Below are 22,533 nucleotides of genomic sequence, written 5' to 3' on the forward strand. Positions count from 1 at the left end.
GATCCATTACCCAACATATTTCTTAGGACTTATTTACGTGGTAAACCCATGAAGGGGCAGCAAAGGATGAGGGGAGGAGTGGGAGAACAAAGGTTCTCCCCCTCCGGCGGTGCTCTTTGCTAATGATGAAACCCTAGCAGAGAAAGCGCTTGGGTGTGAGCACTAATATATCATATATTCAATACAAATATATGAATGTCAACACAAATACAAAATCCTCGGGATTCAGTGCATAATTCCTAACACCACATTCCCAAGAAGTTTCTTTGAACTGGCTCTGGTCGTGGGTCATGGCCATGATGTTGACAATGGTTGAGGCGAGTGATATGAGCACATAGGATAATTGTGCTTGTGACATGTGGAAGCTCCAATTGCCCCATCACTCTGTTAGGATAATGGGCCACTCATGGTTTATGAGCCTTGCCAACCAACTTGGGCTTTAATGATTATGCATATCCCTACCGATCCATTACCCAACATATTTCTTAGGACTTATTTACGTGGTAAATGAATTGGTGCGAAGCGCACATAATTTACTTATTCATTTAGTTAAATTCCTAGGATGTTACAATACAAGTATTAGAATGGAGCTAATCAAACATATGATAGCATTCACATTGCTTTAGCCAATAGCTATAGGGTTTTTTGCTGTTAGAGTGCTATGCAAATTTTAAATAAATAAAAAACAGATGTTTCTTTCTCCTCCAATAAAAAAACTCATCATCTTTCTTGGGTGAAAAAAGTAAAGATTAGAGAATAATGCCCCTGGATTACCCTTTTGAAACATCTCTTGTAAAAAATTAATTAATTAAGTTTTTCGTGTGTGATTTTTTATTTTTTACAAATTCATCATAACTTTTAAAATGAAGTCAACATTGAGTGTCAATTTTTTTTTTTTTTTTTAATAAAAAAATGGGAACTTCTGGACCTTTTTCCCTCTTGGCCAAGTAACTCTATGGACGACAATATTTATTTATTATTTATTGTTGAATAATTAGAAAATATAATTTAAAAATACCACTGTTAGAAAAACCAAAGAATTTTAGAAAATATTGACCTTCAAACCTCTCCTTCTCCTCCGACAACTGAAGGGTTTACCCTCGAGTACAGGTGTTAAGTGAGCATGCTGCTCGCTCGCTCAAGATCGGCTTGTATAAGTTCGGCTCATGTTCTACTCGATTATTAAATGAAACACTTCGTGAACACAAATCCTGGCTCGAATATTAAATAGAACAAGCTCGGCTCGACTCGGTTAGGCTCGTGAGCAAGCTTGTCTTGTATAAGCTCGTGTGTGTGTGTTTATATATATATATATATATATATATCAACTAAGTAACACATAATTAATTATAAATCTCATAATTATTAAAATCTTAAAATTGTATTTATATTTAAGCGTTAAAAAATGAAAAATTTTAGACCCTTCGTGATTAGAGAGAGAGAGCAATCATTAAAAATACCCCAATTCAATTGCAGCAGACTCAAATGAAAAAAAAAAAGAATTAAGTAGAAATTATTGAGGGAGATTGCAAAAGATGAAAATTATTGAAGAATCAAACAGACCCAAACATTATCACTACTTGTTTGGTTAGCAAGAGTGAGAAAGTAGAAAATGAGAGTTCAGGTAGAAGATGCGCTTTGACTGGTGAGGGAGATTGAGAGAGACGTTAAAAAAATATTTTTTTGTAGGGGCATTGTCCCAATGCAGTCTGAATACAACTTGTTAATTTGTCACACATTGATAAGAAAACACAAATTTTCAAGTTTGCTTATCTATAAAAGAATGCATATCCTCTCTTTTTGAAACCAAGTGTGTTGCTGTATTGACTCAAACTCCATACTTGACTAACTAAGCTAAGTAAATACTTATACGCAAGCTGGTTTCTTAAGCCGTTTAAGAGTACTTGAAGTTAATATATATATATATATATTTTTTAAAAAAAACATTAAATATAAGAGCCATGCGAGTTCGAGTAAAATTTAAATGAATCAAGCATAAACAAGAGAAACTCGCTCAAACTCAACTTGTTTAGACCCCTACCCTCGAGGTTCCATTGATGTAACTGTGAATTTGATGGGTTTTTCACATGTCGCCGCCAACACCGAGTAATGTTGTCGAACGATGACGTCACAATTCATTTACTCAAAAAAAATATATCGTAAGCGGTAGAATATTCGCGCGTCTTGTACACCTACCTTGACACCCACGCACACTCGGCGCACGATAGCACGTAAGCATTCCCAGGGCGATCCCCCACCCCTCTCTCTCTCTCTCTAAAACCCTCCCTAAACCCCACTTCTACTCCCAAAAGCCCAGTAAGCGATGTCGAGGCCGCTGAAGCTGATAAAGGCCAATGCATCCAACCCCAAGCTCTGGATCGTGGTGGGGATCGGCGTGGCGGGGGTCCTGATCGTGGCGGGGACGCGGAGGCGGAGGCGGCGATCGAAGGTTGTCGAAAGGAAGGATTTCGGTGCTTTTGTGGAGAGATTCGTCGTTCTCCCTTTCCCTCAGCCCCCACCTCCTGCCGCTACGCACCTTCTTGCTGGCCTCACCTTCGCCATCAAGGACATGTTTGTTTTCTCACTCACTCTACTTTGCTTTGGTTTTCAATTTTGTTTTCTTCTTCTTCATCTTTTCTTTTTCTTTTTCTTTTAAAATTTTTGATGTGGGCTTTTCGTGGAAGTTGTTGTTCTATTTATTTGATTGATCAAAAGCACAAAGGAGGTTTGTCTTGCGTTATTTTATGGGTTTTGAGAAATTTGCTTGTTCTACTTGTGTGAGCGGAGAACATGTGGGTTATGTTGCCATATCAATATTTTATGGGTTGTGTTATAGTATTTTGTAAACACTTTGAACTTGTAATTTTTGTTTTCCTTTCGATTCTATTCTTCGTTGTTTTAGTGGTTATGTTAGATTTTATGTTAACTGTTCACGTTTGTGCGCAGAGAAATTTTCACATTTTCTTATTTACGATCGCTTCTAGATAGATTTGGTATAGTGTACAATATTGATTTTTTTTTTTTTTTTTGGTGGGTATGGCAGATTTGATTTGAAGGGTTATGTGACTGGTTTTGGGAATCGGGATTGGGAGAGAGCGCACGAATCTTCTGGGAAGACGGCGGTGGCGGTGACTGCTCTGTTGAAGAATGGGGCTACTTGTGCTGGCAAGACTGTTATGGATGAATTTGCTTTTGGGTAAGCCCTTTACTTTCCCCACTACTCTCCATCTTTCTCTAGAAAGATGTAGTAACTTTTGTTATGGTGCTTGTGCCTGATTGTTATCTCAGAATAACTGGGGAGAACATGCATTATGGGACCCCTACCAATCCACAAATGCCATCATGTATTCCAGGAGGTTCTTCTAGTGGTTCCGCTGTAGCTGTTGCAGCTGAACTTGTCGACTTTTCTCTTGGTATGTTGGTGGGTTATGTTTCATGTTGCAAATGCTGAATTTTCCCTCTCTTATATCTCCACTTTGGAAAATGGAAAGGCTTGGTTAAACAATGTATGGCTCAGGTCTGCGATATTTTAAGGGTTCTGGGGAATTGTTCTCTGGGCGAATACGTTTTTGCTTTTATTACTTTCGAGGTTTATTCTTCTGTGAGCAGAATCAGTTATGTGGTTCATAGAACATTGTTCAGTCTCGTCTCTCTATCCATTTCCGAAATGATCTGGTTTTCCCATGATGACACATGAACATTATTTGGATTGAAATTAACTTAGAATTATATATATACTTTCTTTGTTGCTAAGAGAAGGGAGGTGATAAAAAAGACAATTTAAATCACTTCGACGCCAAGTAGTTGTAATGTTTTCTTACCTTTATCTTCTTTGGATAATTTATATTTTATTTGTTACTACCATTTCGTAGTAACAAATTCACACAAAGCTCTTGAAATTTTAAACAAATTAGACACTGCATGAATGGTGCACTACATAAAATTTCTGTTGTAAGTTACACTGCTATTACGATGTTATTTTCATCTTCCTCGCATATTTATATTGTACTTTGTTTTCCTTATAATATCTCACCTTTTCACATAAGGAGGGTATCTCAACTTTGATCAGACAATTTGATCACATGAAGCTGTTTCAGTCTCCCTCTGTTTTCTTTTTTGTGTGTGTGTGAGACTAGTTTTATCATATCAACTTCTTTCAAGGTTGGTTAAATTTCAACCAAGAATCAACGCATGGGCATATAACTTTCCTTCTTTCGATTTTCATTATATTTTCTCCCTTTTCTCCCACCCTTCTATGCAGTCAATTGCCACTGAATGCCTTTGTTTCCTGACATTGTAAGTAAAATTGATATATACACTGTCCATAATAATCAGAGCAACGAAGATAGTGCACATTTTTAAATACTTGATGCAGTTTTTTCTTATTGACCTTCTTTCCTTATTGTCTATGATGGTGACTGAAAGCGTTCTGTTATTTACATAGTTTTGCTTCTTAATAATGCAAGTTGACCATAAAAAGGTTCTTTTATTTGTAGGTACTGATACGATTGGATGTGTGAGAATTCCAGCATCATTTTGTGGTATCCTTGGATTTCGTCCATCTCATGGGGCTATATCAACAATTGGAGTTCTGCCAAATTCACAAAGTTTAGACACTGTTGGTATGGCAGATCAACACGGTCCTTTAAAAATTGTTCTACGAAATGGCCCTGTATGCTAGATTGTTTAGTTCTATAATGAATAATCATGTGGAGAAAAACCCTGTTAGCATTGCTCGAGTACAACCATGACAGTTTTGACTCTTAACTCTCCTGGAGCTTCTATGATGGCCCCACACCAGTAAACTGTGGGCTCTTTTGGTGAATGAGAATGTGTACCGACGTTCTCCCTCTCTCTCTCTCTCTCTCTCTCTCTCTCTACGTGTGTGTGTGTGTGTGTTCGCCGTCGGTATTATAACAACACATGAATTGTTTTGGATGGTAAAGTCAAGTTGGTTGTTCGTTGAAGCCAAGTCTTTTGAGTTTGCATTTAGGGAGGGGAGTTAGAGATGCAGGGATGCTCTAAGATCTGTCTTTCTGGTAAAGTTAGTGTGGTCTGGTTGTTAGCCAGTGTGGAAGCTGTCTCAAGCAGAGGACTCTATGGAGTTTGTGAAACAATCTAGTGTGGTAATATTGCCTTCATTGCCCAACATGGTTCGAATAGTCATGGTCGATTCTTGGCAGTTGCAAAATACGGAGGTGGTGGTTGGAGAGGCAGGAAGGGAGAGGTGGTAGGGGCTGGAGGGGTTTCGTAATTGAATTGTGAAAGTTCTAGGGTACTATTAGACCTAAAACATTGGAGGCAATGTGAAGCTCCCTCAGTTTTTAAATGGAGGTATTTACTTGTTTGGCTTGGGTGTATCCCCATTGGCACCGATGTTGCAAGTTCAGGCTTGTTTTGTTGGCAAAAGATCATACATGAAGGTGGTGGTTGGTTCGGGTGGTACACATAAAAGATCATGATGTGTACCACCTGAAGCAATGCTTTGTATTCCATTAGGGTGGGTTGGGGAGGTGACTATAAGTTATGTTGGACTCCTTCGAAAAATAAAAATCTTTTGAGGTCAAATCTTTTTAGAAAGTTCTCCTCCCCAAAGTTGACTCCTCTTTCCCTTGGAAGAGCATTTGGAGAACTAAGGTACCTTTAAGGATTTTTTTTTTTTTTCCCCCCCACTTGGATAGCATCCCCAGGGAAAATTCTCACTTTGGATAATTTTCACAAGCGTCACATCATAGTGATATATTGGTGTTGTATGTGTAAAAAGAGTGAGGAATCCTGGACCATCTCCTTCTTTATTGTGATGTTGCCATCTTGTTCATTGTAATGTCATAAGAGATTTGTGGAATATGATTTTTTAGATGTTTGGAGTAGCTTGCAGCTTATGGGGGCGGAGTCATGTGGATTGGTGTTGTTTGGATTCTAGTGGGGCCTCGGGTGATATTTTGATCATGTGAGATACAAGGGTGGTGGAGAAGGTTGATGTTTGTGTAGGGGCTTATTCTCTGGATGTGTCTTTCAGGAATGTGGTAGATCTGTTTGGGCGTTTGCAGGGGTGTATGGTCCGAACCTTGATATGGATAGAAGACTCCTTTGGGATGAGGTGGCTGGCGTTCTTAGTTGGTGGAACTTGCCATGGTGTATTGGGGGAGACTTCAATGTTACTCGGTTCCCTAGTGAAAGATTAGGTGGAGCTCGTCTGGATTTTGTTATGATGGGTTTCTCTGATTTTATTTCTGAACAAGGGCTTATGGACCTTCCACTTGTCGGGGGTGCTTTTACTTGGTCGGTTTCTCAAGATCCTCCTCTGTGGTCAAGGATTGATCAGTTTCTTGTTTCCCCAGAGTTGGAAGCCTAGTTTCTAGGGGTGAGGCAGAAGAGGCTTCCTTGTCTTTGCTCGGATCACTTTCCAATCATTCTTGAGTTGGGGGATGTTTCCAAGGGGAAAAGGCCGTTCAGGTTCGAGAATATGTGGCTTAAAGCGGAAGGGTTTATAACCTTAGTGAAACAATGGTGGGATTCTTATGAGTTCCAAGGTACGCCGAGCTTTGTTCTCGCTTGCAAGCTCAAGGCCTTGAAGCTGAATTTGAAGACATGGAATGAGGAGGTGTTTGGTAACATTGAGAGGAATAGGAGGATTCTTCTTGAAGATCTTCGGGCGTTTGATGTACACGAAGAAAGTAGGGCCTTGGATGAGGAGGAGTTAATAAGGAAGGCCGAGGCTGTTCGAGAGTTAGAGAAGTGTACACTTATGGAGGAGATAAGTTGGAGGCAGAAATCTAGGGTGTTATGGTTGAAGGAAGGAGACAAGTGCACTAAATTCTTTCACTCCATAGCCAACTCTAACAGAAGATATAACTCGATAGAGACTCTTATGATTGGGGATATTCCTTCTTCAAATCAAGACGAGATTAGTGAGCACATTGTTGAGTTCTATCAAAAGCTCTTTGCTGAGCAACACAGTTGGAGGCCCATGGTAGATGGTATTTCATTGGATTCCATTTTGGAGGAGGAGGCCAGCTGGTTGGAGAGAGATTTTGAAGAGGAAGAGGTAAAAAAGGTCGTGTTTAAGATGAATGACAATAAGGCGTCGGGCCCGATGGGTTATCTATGGCTTTCTTCCAAGCTTGTTGGGATGTTGTGAGGGAGGATATTATGAAGGTGTTTAGTGCTTTTCATGCCAGAGGGATGTTTGTAAAGAGCCTCAATGCTTCATTCATTTCGTTTTTTCCAAAGATTCCCGGTGCCCTCAATCTCAAAGACTTCTGCCCAATTAGCCTTGTGGGAGGCTTCTACAAAATTATTTCCAAGGTTTTAGCAAACAAATTGAAGGTTGTGTTAGATAAGATCATCTCCAAGTCGCAAAATGCTTTTATCAAATGTAGGCAGATTCTAGATCCCATCTTGATTGCTAATGAATGCCTTGGTAGTAGGCTGAGATCTGGGGAGCCAGGGGTTATTTGCAAAATGGACTTGGAAAAAACTTATGATCATGTGAACTGGGGTTTCTTGATGTACTTGCTAAGGAGGGGTGGTTTTGGAGGGATTTGGTGTTCTTGGATTCAACATTGCATTTCCTCGGTGCGGTTTTCGATTCTTGTAAATGGGTCTCCTAAAGGTTTTTTTAGCAGTTCCAGGGGTTTGCGACAAGGGGATCCCTTCTCTCCTTTGTTGTTTGTTTTTGTGTTGGAGGCTTTGAGTAGGATGATTTCTGTGGCGGTTCATGGGGGGTTGTTAGAAGGCTTCAAGGTCGGTAACACTACTGTCTCTCATCTTTTATTTGCCGATGACACCTTGATTTTTTGCAATGCTAGGCCCGCCTAGTTCCGCTATTTGCGGAGTTTGTTTTTGCTGTTTGAAGCCGCCTCCACTTTGAAGGTTAATTTGGCTAAGTCAATGCTAATTCCTGTGGGGAATGTGGAGCAAGTGGAATCGTTAGCTGGTATTTTAGGGTGTGGGGCAGCTTCTTTGGTAGTGAAGTACCTTGGTCTCCCCTTGGGAGGCTCTTATAAGTCCAAGCATATTTGGGATGGAGTTATCGAGAAGATAAAACATCTGTTGGCCAGTTGAAAAATGTTGTAGTTGTCGAAGGGGGGCAGGGTCACCCTTATCAAGAGCACTCTCGCTAACTCGCCCACTTATTACTTGTCTTTATTCCTTATTCCGGTGAGTGTTGCTAAGCGCATTGAGAAGCTACAACGCAACTTCTTATGGGGTGGGATAGGTGAAGAGTTCAAGTACCACTTGTGAGCTCGCAAGAAAAACGGAGAGTCAGTTGATCATCTTCTTCTCCACTGTGAGCTCGCAAGTGCTCTTTGGCACATGATTTTTCAGTGGTTTGGGTTGCATTGGGTCATGCCGTGCCGGGTGAGGGACTTGTTTGCTAGTTGGTGGTCGGGAGGACGATCTTGAAGCGCGGTTGTGTGGAAGATGATCCCTTTGTATCTTATGTGGTGTATTTGGAATGAAAGAAATGCTAGATGTTTTGAAAATTCCACTAGGACCTTAGAGGAATTGACTCATTTTTTCTTCTTTACTCTTTACTCTTGGATGGCCGCTTGGCTAGCTCCTTTAGTGATTAATTTCTCTGAGTTTCTTTTTCATTTTTCTCCTTCTTAGGCGCCCTCTGTTATACTTCCCGTGTATATGGGTTGCGCCCCTCTGCGCTCTTTTTATATCATCATTACTTATCAAAAAAAAAAAAGTACCACTTGTTGAAGTGGTCGAAGGTGTACACTTCGATCAAGGAGGGAGGGTTGGGTATTAAGAATTTATTGGTGTTCAATCGCGCTCTTTTAGGGAAATAGTTGTGGCGATATGGGTCGGAGAGAAATGCTTGGTGGAGAGTTGTGGTAGATTCGAAGTTTGGAAGCTTATGGGGAGGGTGGTGTTCTGCTGAGCCTGGAGGAGCATTTAGGGTGGGGTTATGGAAGAATATTAGAAAAGGGTGAGAAATTTTCAAAGGCTTTACGAGATTTGTAGTGGGGGATGGGACTAGGGTTAGCTTTTGGCATGATTGGTGGTGTAGAGATACAGCTCTCAAGATCGCTTTCCGATTTTTTTTAGTATTGCTTGTGCGAAGGATGCCTCAGTTGCGGATAATTTGGAGATGCTAGGTGGGTCCAATCAGTGGAATGTGAGTTTTACTAGAGAGGCTCATGACTGGGAGGTGGATGTCTTTGCCTCTTTCTTCCAGGTGTTGCATGCAGCTAGAGTGAGAGGAGGGTTTGAAGATAGATTATGGTGGAATTCCTCCAAAAGAGGAATTTTCAAGGTCAAGTCACTCTTTATCTCCTTGGCGTGTTCGGAAGGGAGGAGGTTTCCCTGGAAGAGTGTGTGGCAGACACAGGCTCATCCAAAGGCAGCTTTCTTTGCGTGGTCGGCGGCTTGAGACAAAATTCTGACCATTGATAACCTCAGGAAGCGATATGTGATTGTGGTGAATAGATATTGTATGTGCAAGAAGAGTGAGGAGACGGTGGATCATCTTCTTCTTCATTGTGAGGTAGCGTCTGCTTTGTGGAGTGCCTTTTTTGGTCGTTTTGGGTTATCGTGGGTGATGCCTGGACATGTGTTTGAGTTGCTAGCTTGTTGGTGGTCTTCAGGAAGGGGGGGAGTGCTGCGGTCTTGGGTTTTTTGTGTTTATGGAGAGAGAGAAATAATAGGTGCTTTGAGTACTTGGAGAGGTCCTCTGAGGACATTTTATCCTATTGTTTTCATTCTTTGTATCTTTGGACTGTAGCGTATGTTTTTCCGGTGTCGATTAACTATAATGATTTCCTTCTACGTTTTTCCCCTTCTAGTTAGGTGATCCCCTTTGTATACTTCCAGTGTACTTTGGGGCGCCTTACACTTTTAATAAGACTATTGATTACTTATCAAAAAAAAAAAAGATGTTTGGAGTAGAGTGGGTCATGTTTAGATGGGTGTTGGATCTTCTAGTTTATAGGAAAAGAAGGATCGGTCGGAATCATATCAATATTGCTTGGAATGTAATCATTTCCTTTTTAATGTGGTGCATCAAGAGAGAAAGGAATGCTCAATGCTTCGATGATTGTGAGAAGATGAGTTTGGATTTACAACTTTGTTATCTTAAATACCTTTTTCAGTGAATCTTTGCTAATGTCCTTCTCAATATCACTATCTGTATAGATTTTTGTACTCCCTTTTCTCATTCTTGATTTGTTGGGTTGTTTTCTCTTGTATACTTCCTGTGTATTTGGGTTGCACTCCTTGTGCTTTTAATGAACTTATTTCACTTATCAAAAAAAGAAAAAAAGAAAAATCATGTGGACATGTGTGTTGCCAGACTCTTAACTTTTTGGGATTATAACACTTCACACTAGCTTTTCCCTTTTTGTGGTCTCAAAAAAAAAAAAAAAAAAACTGCTGCTGCAGGATGTGAGTTTTTTTCGATAAGTAATCGAAATATCATTAAAAAGGTAAAGCGTCCCTATGTACACAGAAAGTATACAAGAGAAGCCAAGCCCCCTAGCTAGTAGGGGAAAAAGGAATAAGAAAATTATGATAACTAATCACTAAAGAGAAACAAAAGCAGCTGTTCAAAGAGTTAATGTGTTGCAGGATGTGAGTTCATAGTTGTAAAACATATCTTTTACAATTTTCAATACACAGATGGTAGAGTTCCTTATACCAACACTGAGATCTGCATACACTCATTGTATGTTTGGGATTGCGTTAAGGAGTTTAAAAAGTAATTTTAGTACATAAAAAGCTATGCCAAACCAAAAGTTGTTTCGTTTGATAAAAAACTCAAAAAGTATTTCTTTGACTTTTTGCTCTTCAAAAAGGCTAAAACACACTTTTAGGAAAACTTAAAAATGAAGCTTTTTCTAAAATGCTCTTTTTGGCTTTAAAAGCTTTATTTTCTAACGCAATCTCAAACATGCTCTCAATTGGATAACTTTATTGGAAATGTAACTGCAGTTGGTATCTTTCCTGCTTATAATGATATTTGGGAACTTCTTTCGGCCTATTTGTTTGTAACATTGCCTTAATTGATTTTCCTGCTTTTGTTTTGTTCATATAATTATGTGGTTATCTTTCAGGATGGTTTGCTCGTGATCCATCTATTCTACATCGCGTTGGACATGTTTTACTTCAACTGAATTCAGTGGGGCCTAGAAGGGCAAGACGGCTTCTTTTTGCTGGTGACCTGTTTCAGTTTTCTAAGGTTCCCACACAAAAGACATTATATGTTGTTAGCAAAGCAATTGAAAATCTTTCTGGGTGTAAGTTGCAGACTTCACAATATACACATGCGTAGATATATGCATATCTATAGACACATATACATGCACATGCAGAAATATGTGGTTTCATGTTTAGTTGCACTTATTTATGTTTGATAATAAATACTTCTGAATAGCATTCTTCCAATCAGACCATGATATATTGACCAAGTAAATGTAGTAATGATATAAAAGTTGCAGCTTTGTTTTGTTTGGTTGTACAGACCAGCCGCCGAAGCACATGAATTTTGGTCAGTATATCGCTTTAAATGTACCCAGTTTAAAAGGGTTTCGAGAACCATCAACAAACTTGCAAAACGGGACATCTACTTTAAAAGCTCTCTCTTCTGTAATGGTTTCATTACAAAGGTATTCAAGAATGATTTAATTTTTTTCTTCTTCCTTTCGCTTGTGTTCTTTTGGTTTTCTTTACTAGATTTATATGTTATAAAATTGATAATGTTATAAAATTGATAAGTCTTGATGAAGAAGTTATGATTTGAAGTACTTATTTTCTTAATTTATTATCATGAGATTCATGTTTGCCCTCTTGTTGTATGTTTGTCCTCTTGTTATTGCTTCATAGGTGAATCTGGAGCATCGTTTGCATTAAATAAATCAAGCTGACAATTGTATATACATGTTTAAGAGTGGGAGGCGGATGAAGTGTACTGATGCATGAAGTTAAGTACTAAGGACACTGACTGGTTTGTTGATTTCCAATGGTTCTAATCTGATCTGACAAAGTAACCTATTTATGTATAGATGTGGTATGTGAATTATAAGGCCGCAAATCCTAAAGTAGTACTCTTGCAGTTATATAGGTGATGCAGCCATGGAATAAGAGTGAAGGTATTATTTTAGAGTGATTTTTAGATTTGGCAGCTTAAGAGCTTCATGTGTGGGTCATCATCATGTGATGGTTGATTGAATTGAGACCTATGTGTTTTCTAATCTGATGTTCCAAGTGTCGTAGTGTGAAAATTGAGTTATTAGTTTATGAGTTGCTGGCATTATGATTCACATGACAGATCTGGAATTTTATTAAGTTCGTATCCATAAAATCATGTTGAGTATTCATGTGTGAGTGTAAGAAGGTTAAGTCCCACATTGGAACTTTCACATGTGTGATTGGTTAATATATATAGTTTGATCCAAATTCATAGACTTAAGCTTTTGGATTGAGTGGTGTCCCATTATGTTATGGTTTTACTAAAAGACTTCCCAAGGTGTCAGTCTACTTAACAAGTGGTACTAAAGCCAATGGTTGTATGTGGTATAGTGGATGATAGTAGTCACTTTTGGTTGGAGCACGAACGGTACATATGAATGGATGATGAGTCGCTTCCCACATAACTTATAGAAGTAATCCTAGAGACAACCCATAACATTGGTAAAAGCTTCTATTCAAGGGGGAGTGTAACATTGTACTGATGTTCTAACAAGGGGCAGATTGTTGAGTATACACATGTGAGTGTATAAAGGTTAACTCCTACATTGGAAAGATGTCACATGTTTCAGTGGCTCATATAACATAATTGGGTCTAAACCCATATTCTTAAGTTTTTGGGTTAAGTGCTATATCAACTTGTTATATTATGGTCTCACTAGAAAACTTTCCAAGGTGTCAATCTCTCCAACATTTTAGTTTTATGGTTATTTCCACAATTATGTTTGTTCTAGATTATTCTTGAATTTCTAGTAGTATTAGGAGTCTTTTATTAAATTTTCTTAGGCCTTTAGTTTACTAGTTAATTAGGAGTCTTAATCCTAGTAGATTAAGAGCCAATGATTTTACATAAATAGGTTTTATTGTATTTAAAGACTTCAGGCTTGGTTAACAGAATTATGAGTGATTCACTTTGTTGAAGTGTGCTTGCCTTTGAGTTTTCTTCTCTCTTCTTCTTCTTCTTTGGCACAATGTTACTAATTAAGTCACTATTCACACAGTCCCTGAATAGCAACAGTCTTCTCGTGTTTCCTTCTTTACAACTTAAATCTAGCCCCTTCTCCTCACTTATCAAAACCTGAAAAAATTACTGTCTTACTGAATAGCCATCAAATAACCCATTAACAAAAGCCTTCAAATTCTATTTATTTGCTCATAGTTCTATTATGCAGAGCTGCATTGCTACCTTCTTGTTCTCTATTTCAGCCCTTGTTTGCCATTCATCCTAATTTTTCAAGCCATAAACAAATTACAAGCCGAAACCATAAACCCTAGCTTTAAAAACCCCATTTTCAAACCTTTAGATCACCACAACTATCCATAGAGGAGTTTCCCAAATCTATCGGACGTCAATAGGTTGGGAGTGAGATTGCTTGTATGGCTGAAGAAAAATTTATTTCATAAATGGATTGACATTTGTTGGAAGTCCCATATTGCCTGGGTATTAAGGAGATGGGCCATTTATAAGGGTGAGGGGAAACCTCAACTCTAGAGCTAACTTTTGGGTTGAGTTAGGTCCAAGACCCATTTCTAATAACATTATCAAAGTAGGCTATTGTTTTAAATTATATTAGCCATTGTTAATATCATAATCCCTCTATGACAGTTCAAATACATCATTTTTCATGTTGAAAAGCTTTTGCTTAGTGCAGTTTTCGGTTTTGGTGAATGGCTACTCTACAGGCTTCTTTAGTAATTCTTGTGGCTTGAGGTAGGGGATCATCTGTCTCCTTTGTTTGTTCTAGTGATGAAGGCATTGGGTACGATGATTTCAGTTACTGTAAGTGGAGGTTTGTTGTCTGGATTCTCTATGGGGACAACGGTTGATATCTCTCATCTTCTGTTCGCAAATAACACTTTCATTTTTTGTGGGACCAACCCAAATCATCTTTGCAGTTTGCGGAACTTGTTCTTATTATTTAAAGTTGTCGGGTTTGAAGACGAACTTAGCTAAGTCGGAATTGGTTCCAGCAGGAAATGTTGATAATGTGGCTGGGTTGGCTTGGATTTTGGTTTGTGGGGTTGCGTCCTTGCCTTTGAAGTATCTCGGTCTTCCATTGGGGGCATTCTACAAGACCAAGCATATTTGGTACAATGTTATCGAGAAGATATAACATCGGTTGGCTAGATGGAAACAATGTATTTGTCTAAGGGTGGTAGGTTTACTCTTATCAAGAGCACCCTATCCAACTTACCTACATATTTTATATCCCTCTTTCCTCTCCCTTTGAGTGTTGCCAAACGTATTGAGAAGCTCCAACGTGATTTCTTCTGTGGTGTGATAGGCAAAGAGTACAAATGCCATCTAGTGAGTTGGCTGAAGGTGTGTACGCTGATCTCTGAGGGAGGGTTAGGAATTAGGAACCTTTTGGAGTTCAATCATGCTCTCTTGCGTAAATGGCTTTGGCGATATGGGCTTGAGATAGAGGCTTGGCGGAGAGTGGTGGTGGACTCTAAATATGGAAGTTCTTGGGGAGGGTGGTGTTCTAGTGAGTCTGTTGGGGCGTATAGGGTGGGCTTGTGGAAGAATTCTAAGAGGGGTTGGGGGAAGTTATGTAATCACTCAAGATTTGAAATGGGTGATGGTTCCAAGGTTATGCCTAGATGAGTATGCGATTTGTTTGCTTGTTGGTGGACTACTGGCAGTACTTGGTGTTTTGCTATATGGAAGATGGTGCCTTTGTGCCTTTTGTGGTGTCTTTGGAGGGAAATGAATGATGGGTGTTTTGAGGACCATGAGAGGACCTTAGACGTGTTGAATTCTTTTCTCTTCAACATTTTGTATCTTTGGACTATTGCTTATGTTTCTCCTTTAGTGATTAGTTATCATGATTTTCTTGCTTTTTTTGCCCCTATTTCTTAGGTGGCTTTTCTTGTGTACTTCCTATATACATGGGGTTGTTATGCTTTTAATGATATTTTAATTAATTATAAATAAAAACAAGGAAAAGCTTTTGCTTCATTGGGCTAGGAGTCGCTGCTATTAATATCCACTTAGACATGTCATAGATTATAGAACAACAGGGTTGAAAATTGACCATGTGGAGAATATCTATTGGTAAACATTTCTAGTTGTAACTTAGTGACTAACAAGTTATTAATAAATGGAAAAATTTCTGCTGTATTGTCTAGAACTTCATGTAGCCTAGCTTATGGCAATGGCCACTCTTCGAGATTCCAAGATGACTGTCTTGTTAGCTTTATTTGCATCCCCCAATTTAAAAAGAGCAGAGGAGCCCTGAAAGTTCCTCTAAATCTTTAGTGAGCTAGGTTACTGTTAGGATATCGTGTAGGCTGTTTGAGAAAAAAGGGCTTAATTATTCTTGCCCCTTGTTAGCTATTCTTTTCTATTTATAGAAGCTTTGTACACTGTTCTGGACTAGGACAACTCACCCATACAGCTTACAATAAGACAGCTCATTAAGGATACCTCACTTCATAGAACATGGGCACATCACATTCTTCTAGCATATGTACATATCACATCATTATTCTAAGATTCCCCGTCAAGCTAGAGCATATGTGTCATATACCCCCAACTTGGAACTTATAAACTTTAACTGGCTATGACATAGGAATTTCATTAACATATTAGCAAGTTGATCGCCAGACTTCACAAATGGTATAGATATGTTTCCGCTCAATATCTTATACAGATAAAATGACAGTCAACCTCAATATGCTTGGTTCTTTTATGGAACACAAAATTAGAAGCAATGTGCTTTTTTTTTTTTGATAAGTAATTTAAATATCATTAATAAAGCGCAAAGAGGCTAAAGTAGGAGCATCTGCAAGATTATGTGCCACCATTCACATATGCAACTAATTAATCATATTCCTTTGCAACTCGACTACCGAAAGCTCAACATCCTCAAATGTCTGTGTTTTTCTCCCTCCAAATACACCACATTACGCACAACGAAGCCATCTTCCATATTTCCTTTACTAGACCACACCCAACCGAACCATGCACCCCAGCATGTCAACAAATCCAATTTCCACCTCGGGATAACCCACTCTATCCCAAACATTGTAAAGATGTAATTCCACAATGTGCTTGCCACTTTGCAATGAAGCAAAAGATGATCAACGAACTCCCCACTCTTCTTGCACTTACAATACCATTTAACCACCACAATATGCCTCTTGTGCTGGTTATCATGTGTCAATATTTTCCCAAGAGCTGCTGTCCACCCAAAAAAGGCCACCCACAAGGGAGCCTTTACTCGCCAAATGTTCTTCTAAGAGAAAGCTTGCTGATCCGAACCATATAAAACCTTAGAGACTGACTTCACTTCGAAATGACCCCCCTTGGATGGGCTCCATCTAATCCGATCCATCTCTCCATGACGAATCTTGAAAGAATACAGCCGCTCAGAAAATGCTAAAACCAACTCCATCTCCCAATCCTGGACTAGTTGCATCAAAATGACATTTCACTCAATAACCCCATCATCATTTCACCACCCCACGCATCTTTGTATCTTGCAATAATGAACAAGGATGGAAAAACATGCTTCAACGGTCTGTTGTCACACTAAGCATCATGCCAAAATCGAACTTTAGACCCCATCCCCACCTCAAAATGAACAAAATTGGAAAAGGTGTCCTACCCTCTTCTAATATGTTTCCACACACCCACTCCATATGTCCCCATAACCTCCTTCGAACACCAACCACCTCTCAAGTTCTCATAGTTAGTTGTGATTACCATTTTCCATAACGCCTCTCTCTCCATATCATAACACCACAACCATTTCCCCAATAAAGCTTTATTGAGAAGCAAATTCTGAACACGTAGCCCTTCTGTGTGGAACGGCTTGCAAATCTGCTTCTAGTTTACTAAGTGTATTTTTACCTCATCCCCCATGCGACCCCAAATAAAATCCCTTTGGAGTTTCTCAATCCTGGTAGCCACTTCCACTGGAATAGGAAATAGAGATAAATAAAATGTCAGAAGGTTAGACAGAGTACTTTTGAGTAAAGTTAAACGTCCTCCCTTCGACAAATACAGTTTCTTCCAACCAGCCAACCGACGTTCCATTTGCTTAATCACACCATTCCAAATGGACGTAGCCTTATACGAGGCCCCCTGGGGCAAACCCAAATATTTCAGAGGTAAAGAGGCAACTCTACATCCAAGAATATTAGCCAGATTGTCTATATCTTCCACCTCTTCTATAGCAACAAGTTCGGATTTACCCAAACTGATTTGCAAACCCAACATTGTTTCAAAGCACAAGAGAATATGTCAAGAGATAAGATGGATTTGGTAGTATCTCATTTATTATTTGCTAACGACACATTGATCTTTTGTGGTACGTAGTCCGAGCAAATTCGTCATTTGTGGTTTATTCTCTTGTGCTTTGAAGCAATATCGGGTTTGTGAATCAATTTGGGTAAATCCAAACTTGTTGCTATAGGAGAGGAGGAAGATATTTAGTATGAAACTGCAACTGCAAAAACTATTTTAATCTATGAATGCCTTTAGATCATTCCAATAATCACAATATAATCTTTTTTTGATAAGTAATAACCAGTCTGATTAAAAGCGTAAGGCGCCCCAAAGTATACCAGGAGTATACAAAAGGAACCACCTAACTAGAAAGGGAAAAGCGAACAAGAACATCATCATAACTAATTGACAATGGGGACACAAACGCTACAGTCCAAAGATACAATGTATGAAAACAAGAGGATAAAATGTCCTCTGAGGACCTCTCTAAGTCCTCAAAGCACCTATTTTTGTTCCTTTCCCTCCATAAACACCAAAAGAGGCAAGTAGTCACCATCTTCTAGACCACAACACTCCTCCGCCTTCTAGAAGACCACCAACAAGCAAACAAGTCGAAAACCGGCTAGGCATAACTCAAGACATCCCAAAATGACTAAAGATGGCACTTCACAAAGCATAAGCTACCTCACAATAAAGAAGAAGATGGTCCACAGACCCCTCACTTATTATTCTTGCCCTCTATTACCATTCATTTCTACTTACAGAAGCTTTGTACACTATTCTTGACTGGGACAGCTCACCCATACTTCTCATAATAGGACATCTGGTTACTCGTATTCTTTCTGCAAGGTGACAAAAGCGTGAAGTTTCTTTGCTTACTAAGTTAATGCTTGATTGTCCAAGAGAATTTGACCTACAGATTGCTGAGGTCAATGCTTACCTTTATTCTTATACGGTATGAAAATACACTTATTCAAGCACACAATCTACTGGTCCCCTAAACAGCGTTTTCAGAATGTGTAGGCAAACAAGGAATGTGTTCTCGTAGGTTTTTAATGCATTGTTTTGTCTTTAGAGAAAGGTGGTTTGAACATAATTTGTGGCCTATTTAGTATTAAAGTATGTGTTACTTGCTTAGCTGCTAATCTCCTTCAAGGTTTACCTGTGGGTCAGTCTTTGTTTTGGATATGATTTGCTCAGTTGTCTAATCTTTCGCTTTCTACTGATCTTTCCTTCTTAAACTGTTTGAGATGATATTAGTTCATATTTGTTCCATATATCATGATGCAAACTTGATCTTATGGGTTCTCTCTTTCTGTAGTGAATGCAACCCTTGAATACTGCTAGTACTATGGCAGTTCTCTACCTGATGCCTTTAGTTTTCTTTTGACTAATTTCTATGACGTGGACATCTGCTTTCAGATATGAATTCAAATCAAATCATGAAGAATGGGTAAAATCAGTCAAGCCCAAGTTAGGACCTGATGTGTCTGATCGTATTCTTGAAGCAATTAATACGTCATATGAGAACATGAAAACTTTGTATAAGGTCAGGACTGAGATGCGGGCCGCGCTTCAAAATCTATTGAAGGTATCCCCAACTTCTTATTTAATTATTGTGTTTCCTATGTATTTCACTAGTAAGTGTTAATTTCTAATAATATTATTGTTGCTCTTCCTTGTTTTATTTGTTCCTACTGATAATCAATTTTATAATGAGTTTGTTGGCTTTTGATATGCATCTCTTTTATTTGTTGTAATAAATTATATGGAGATAATGAAAAAAGAATATAGTAGTTTAGGTAAAATTCTTAACTCATTCAATCATACACTAGCATTTATAGGGACACCTTGCACTAGTAAACCTCATAGGGACACTTAACCATGTTCTAGAAGGGGTGACACCTCATCACTCTAACACTTTCCCCTTATGTTGGAGCGTATATATCATATAAGCCCAGCTGGAGCAAATAGATTCCATCTTAATACGACATAAATACTTTGTAAATATATCAGCAAGTTGGTTCTCGGATTTTGCAAATGATATAGATATCTCCATTCTGAATCTCTTCCCAGATGAAGTGGCAGTCAACTGCAATATGCAAGGCAGCTTGGTTATCATAAAACAGTGACATAGGAGTAGCAGTTGGAAAACCAATTTCCTGAAGGAAGTTCTGTAACCATGTTAATTCACTTGCTGTCTGAGCCATTGCTCTATACTTTGCTTATGCAATGGATCTTGCTACCACCGTCTGTTTTTTACTTTTATACGAGACCAGATTACCCTCTAAGAACGTACAGTACCGTGTTGTAAATTTTCTTTCCAAGGGACCCAGTCCTTAATATTGGTCTTCTTTCTTAGACAAAAATTGAGAATTTTCCAATCAAAATATTTTTGATCCATATCTTTTTTTATATCTATACTATCATCTTCTACTAGATAATTATTGATAAGGATACATTCCATCATATCAAATAGTTTGCGTTTAGGCGTATTGTAAGTATAAGAAATCTCTTGAACCTGCCCATTCATTCTGCATTTGTCAAAGTTCACCTTGTTATGTCCCATTTCTTCTGTATAAGATACCAAGGCCCAGAGCTTTCTTGAGATAGCGAAAAATATGAATAACTGCATCCCAATGTACTAATCTAGCAGCTTCCAAAAATCAACTTACTACACTAACTGCATAAGATATGTATGGTCTGGTAATTGTTAGATAATTCAGTTTTCCAACCAACCGGCAATAACGACCAGGATTTTCAAACAATCCCCTCTCATCCTTTAACGGTTTCTTATTTGGATCCACAGGAACATAAATACATCTTGCTCCCAGTAGATCAGTTTCATCCCGCAAATCAAGAATATATTTCTGCAAAGAAAGATTAATGTTTGCTCGAGACCTAGCAACTTCAATTGAAAGAAAGTATCGAAGCTTACCTGGGTCTTTAGTATGAAATCATTGCTACAAAAATTGTTTTAATCTAGCAATTCCTTTATTCACAATATCATCTACAAATACTACAAAAAGAATATATCCTGCATCAGTTTGTAAAAGACTGAATGATCTATGAAGAACAAATTCTATAATTGACTCAGAAAATTTCCCCAACCATTCCCTCATTGACTGTTTTAGGCCATTCAGAGCCTTCAATTTACTAACACTGCCTTGATACTCCTCAGCAAATAAGTCTGCGTAGAGAATCATTTTTGATATCTAACTGAAATAGTGACCAATCAAGATTAGCTGCCAGAGCTATTATCACATGTACAGAAGAAATTTAGCGACAGGGGAAAAAGTTACTTCATAACCAATACCACAGGTTTGTGTGTATCCTTTGGCAACCAGCTGTGCCTTCAATCGGTCAAGTGTGCCATCAGGATTAAACTTGATTGTTTATACCCATTTACAATTAACAGTCTTCTTACCATGGGAAAGAGGAATAAACATCCAAGTTCCATTCTAATGCAAGGCTGCCATTTCCACTTTCATGGTTTTCCTCCAATCTAGATCAAATACAGCTTCGTGCATTGTCTTAGGGTTACAAATGGCAGATACGTGGGAGGTAAAACATGGAAAGGAATGAGATAATAGATGAGTGGAAACAAAATGACTAATGGGGTGCTTAGTAACACAAGAGCGAGTACCTTTTCTAAGAGCCATGGGCAAAGAGTTGGGCTGCAATGGGGAAAGTGGATCTAAAGAAAACGGGGGGAAGTTGGTGGTGGTGGGTGAAAGGAGTAGACTCGTAAAAGAGAAGAAGATTGAGGAAGTAACTACTCAGAATGGGAAGATTGGGTATGGAGTAAGAGACTTGGGCAAGAACAGGGATGGAAGAAGGTGACTCAGAAACATAATGATCAGGAGAACTAACAGTGGAGAAATATGGAGTAGACTCAAGAAAGGTAACATCTGTGCTGGTGAATAGCGTCTCAGAGTTAGACTGTAACACCTATACCCTTCTGAGTTCAAGAGTAACCAAGAAAGATACATGTAGTTGCCTGAGCATTAAGTTTATCAAATTGTGGATCCAAATTGTGAGCATAGGAGGTACATCCAAATACTTTTGGAGGTAAGGAAAACAAAGGAGAGGAAGTGAAGTGAGATAATAAAGAGATGAGTCAGCACTCTGCTAATAAAGATAACATCTGCACTGGTGAAATAGGTTCTCAAAGTTGGATTGTAGCACCTATAACCCTTTTGAGTTCAAGAGTGACCAAGAAAGATACATTTAGTTGCATGAGCATCAAGTTCATCAAATCCAGGACATAAATTGTGAACATAGCAGTTACATCCAAATACTTTTGGAGGTAAGGAAAACAAAGGAAAGGAAGGAAACATGAGAGAATAAAGAGATGAATCATCTAAGACAGGTGGGGGCATTCTACTAATAAGATAACTTACAGTTAGGATAGCGTCACTCCAAAAATTTTTGGGGACTTTCATTTGAAATAATAGAGCTCGGGCAACTTCCAACAAATGTTGGTTATTGTGTTCAGCCACACCATTTTGTTGTGGAGCGTGAGCACAAGACGTTTGACGAATAATTCCTTTGCTAGATAAACTAGTAGTAATTGAAGAAGACTCATACTCTTTAGCATTATCAGGACACAAAATGTGAATTTTTCAGCCAAATTGAGTTTTAATTTCACTCTGGAAGAGTTGGAAAATAGTAAACAATTCGGAACAATTATGCATTAAAAACAACCAAGGTCTACGGGAGTTATCATCCACAAATGTGAAAAAATATTTGAATTCATTGGAAGTAACATGTAAAGGTCCCCCATATATTAGAATGCACTAACTCAAAAGGGTTAGCAACCTGACTAGGAACCCTAGAAGGAAAGGACACATGATGTTGTTTACTAAGTCCACTAGACTCACAATGAAAAGGAGAAACATAACTAAGATCCTTCACTTGGCGCTTCAAAGCAGGTAGAGAGGGATCACCCGGAGAGCAATGCCATTGAAAAGGAGAGGGATGATTGAAGTGCTCATGGTGGTACCGAGGTAGGTGAAAGGTTAAGGCAATAAAGACCACCTGCTTCATGCCCCATACCAATCATCCGCTTCGTCTGGAGATCCTAAAATATTCACAAA

General features: G+C 38.7%; 1 protein-coding gene across 1 annotated transcript in view; it reads left to right on the top strand.

Annotated features, from left to right (window-relative positions):
• Positions 1-2,199: 2,199 nt before the first annotated feature.
• The window catches only part of LOC132178786 (outer envelope protein 64, mitochondrial), a gene marked incomplete in the record, with an annotated part of 63,040 nt that continues 42,706 nt past the window's right edge, over positions 2,200-22,533 (top strand). The window contains 7 exon segments of the mRNA XM_059591336.1: positions 2,200-2,571; positions 3,044-3,196; positions 3,289-3,413; positions 4,497-4,622; positions 11,067-11,249; positions 11,474-11,618; positions 18,857-19,025. Coding sequence (XP_059447319.1) covers positions 2,324-2,571; positions 3,044-3,196; positions 3,289-3,413; positions 4,497-4,622; positions 11,067-11,249; positions 11,474-11,618; positions 18,857-19,025 — 1,149 coding nt within the window.

Source organism: Corylus avellana, chromosome ca4 (assembly GCF_901000735.1).
Source record: "Corylus avellana chromosome ca4, CavTom2PMs-1.0".
Taxonomy (NCBI): domain Eukaryota; kingdom Viridiplantae; phylum Streptophyta; class Magnoliopsida; order Fagales; family Betulaceae; genus Corylus; species Corylus avellana.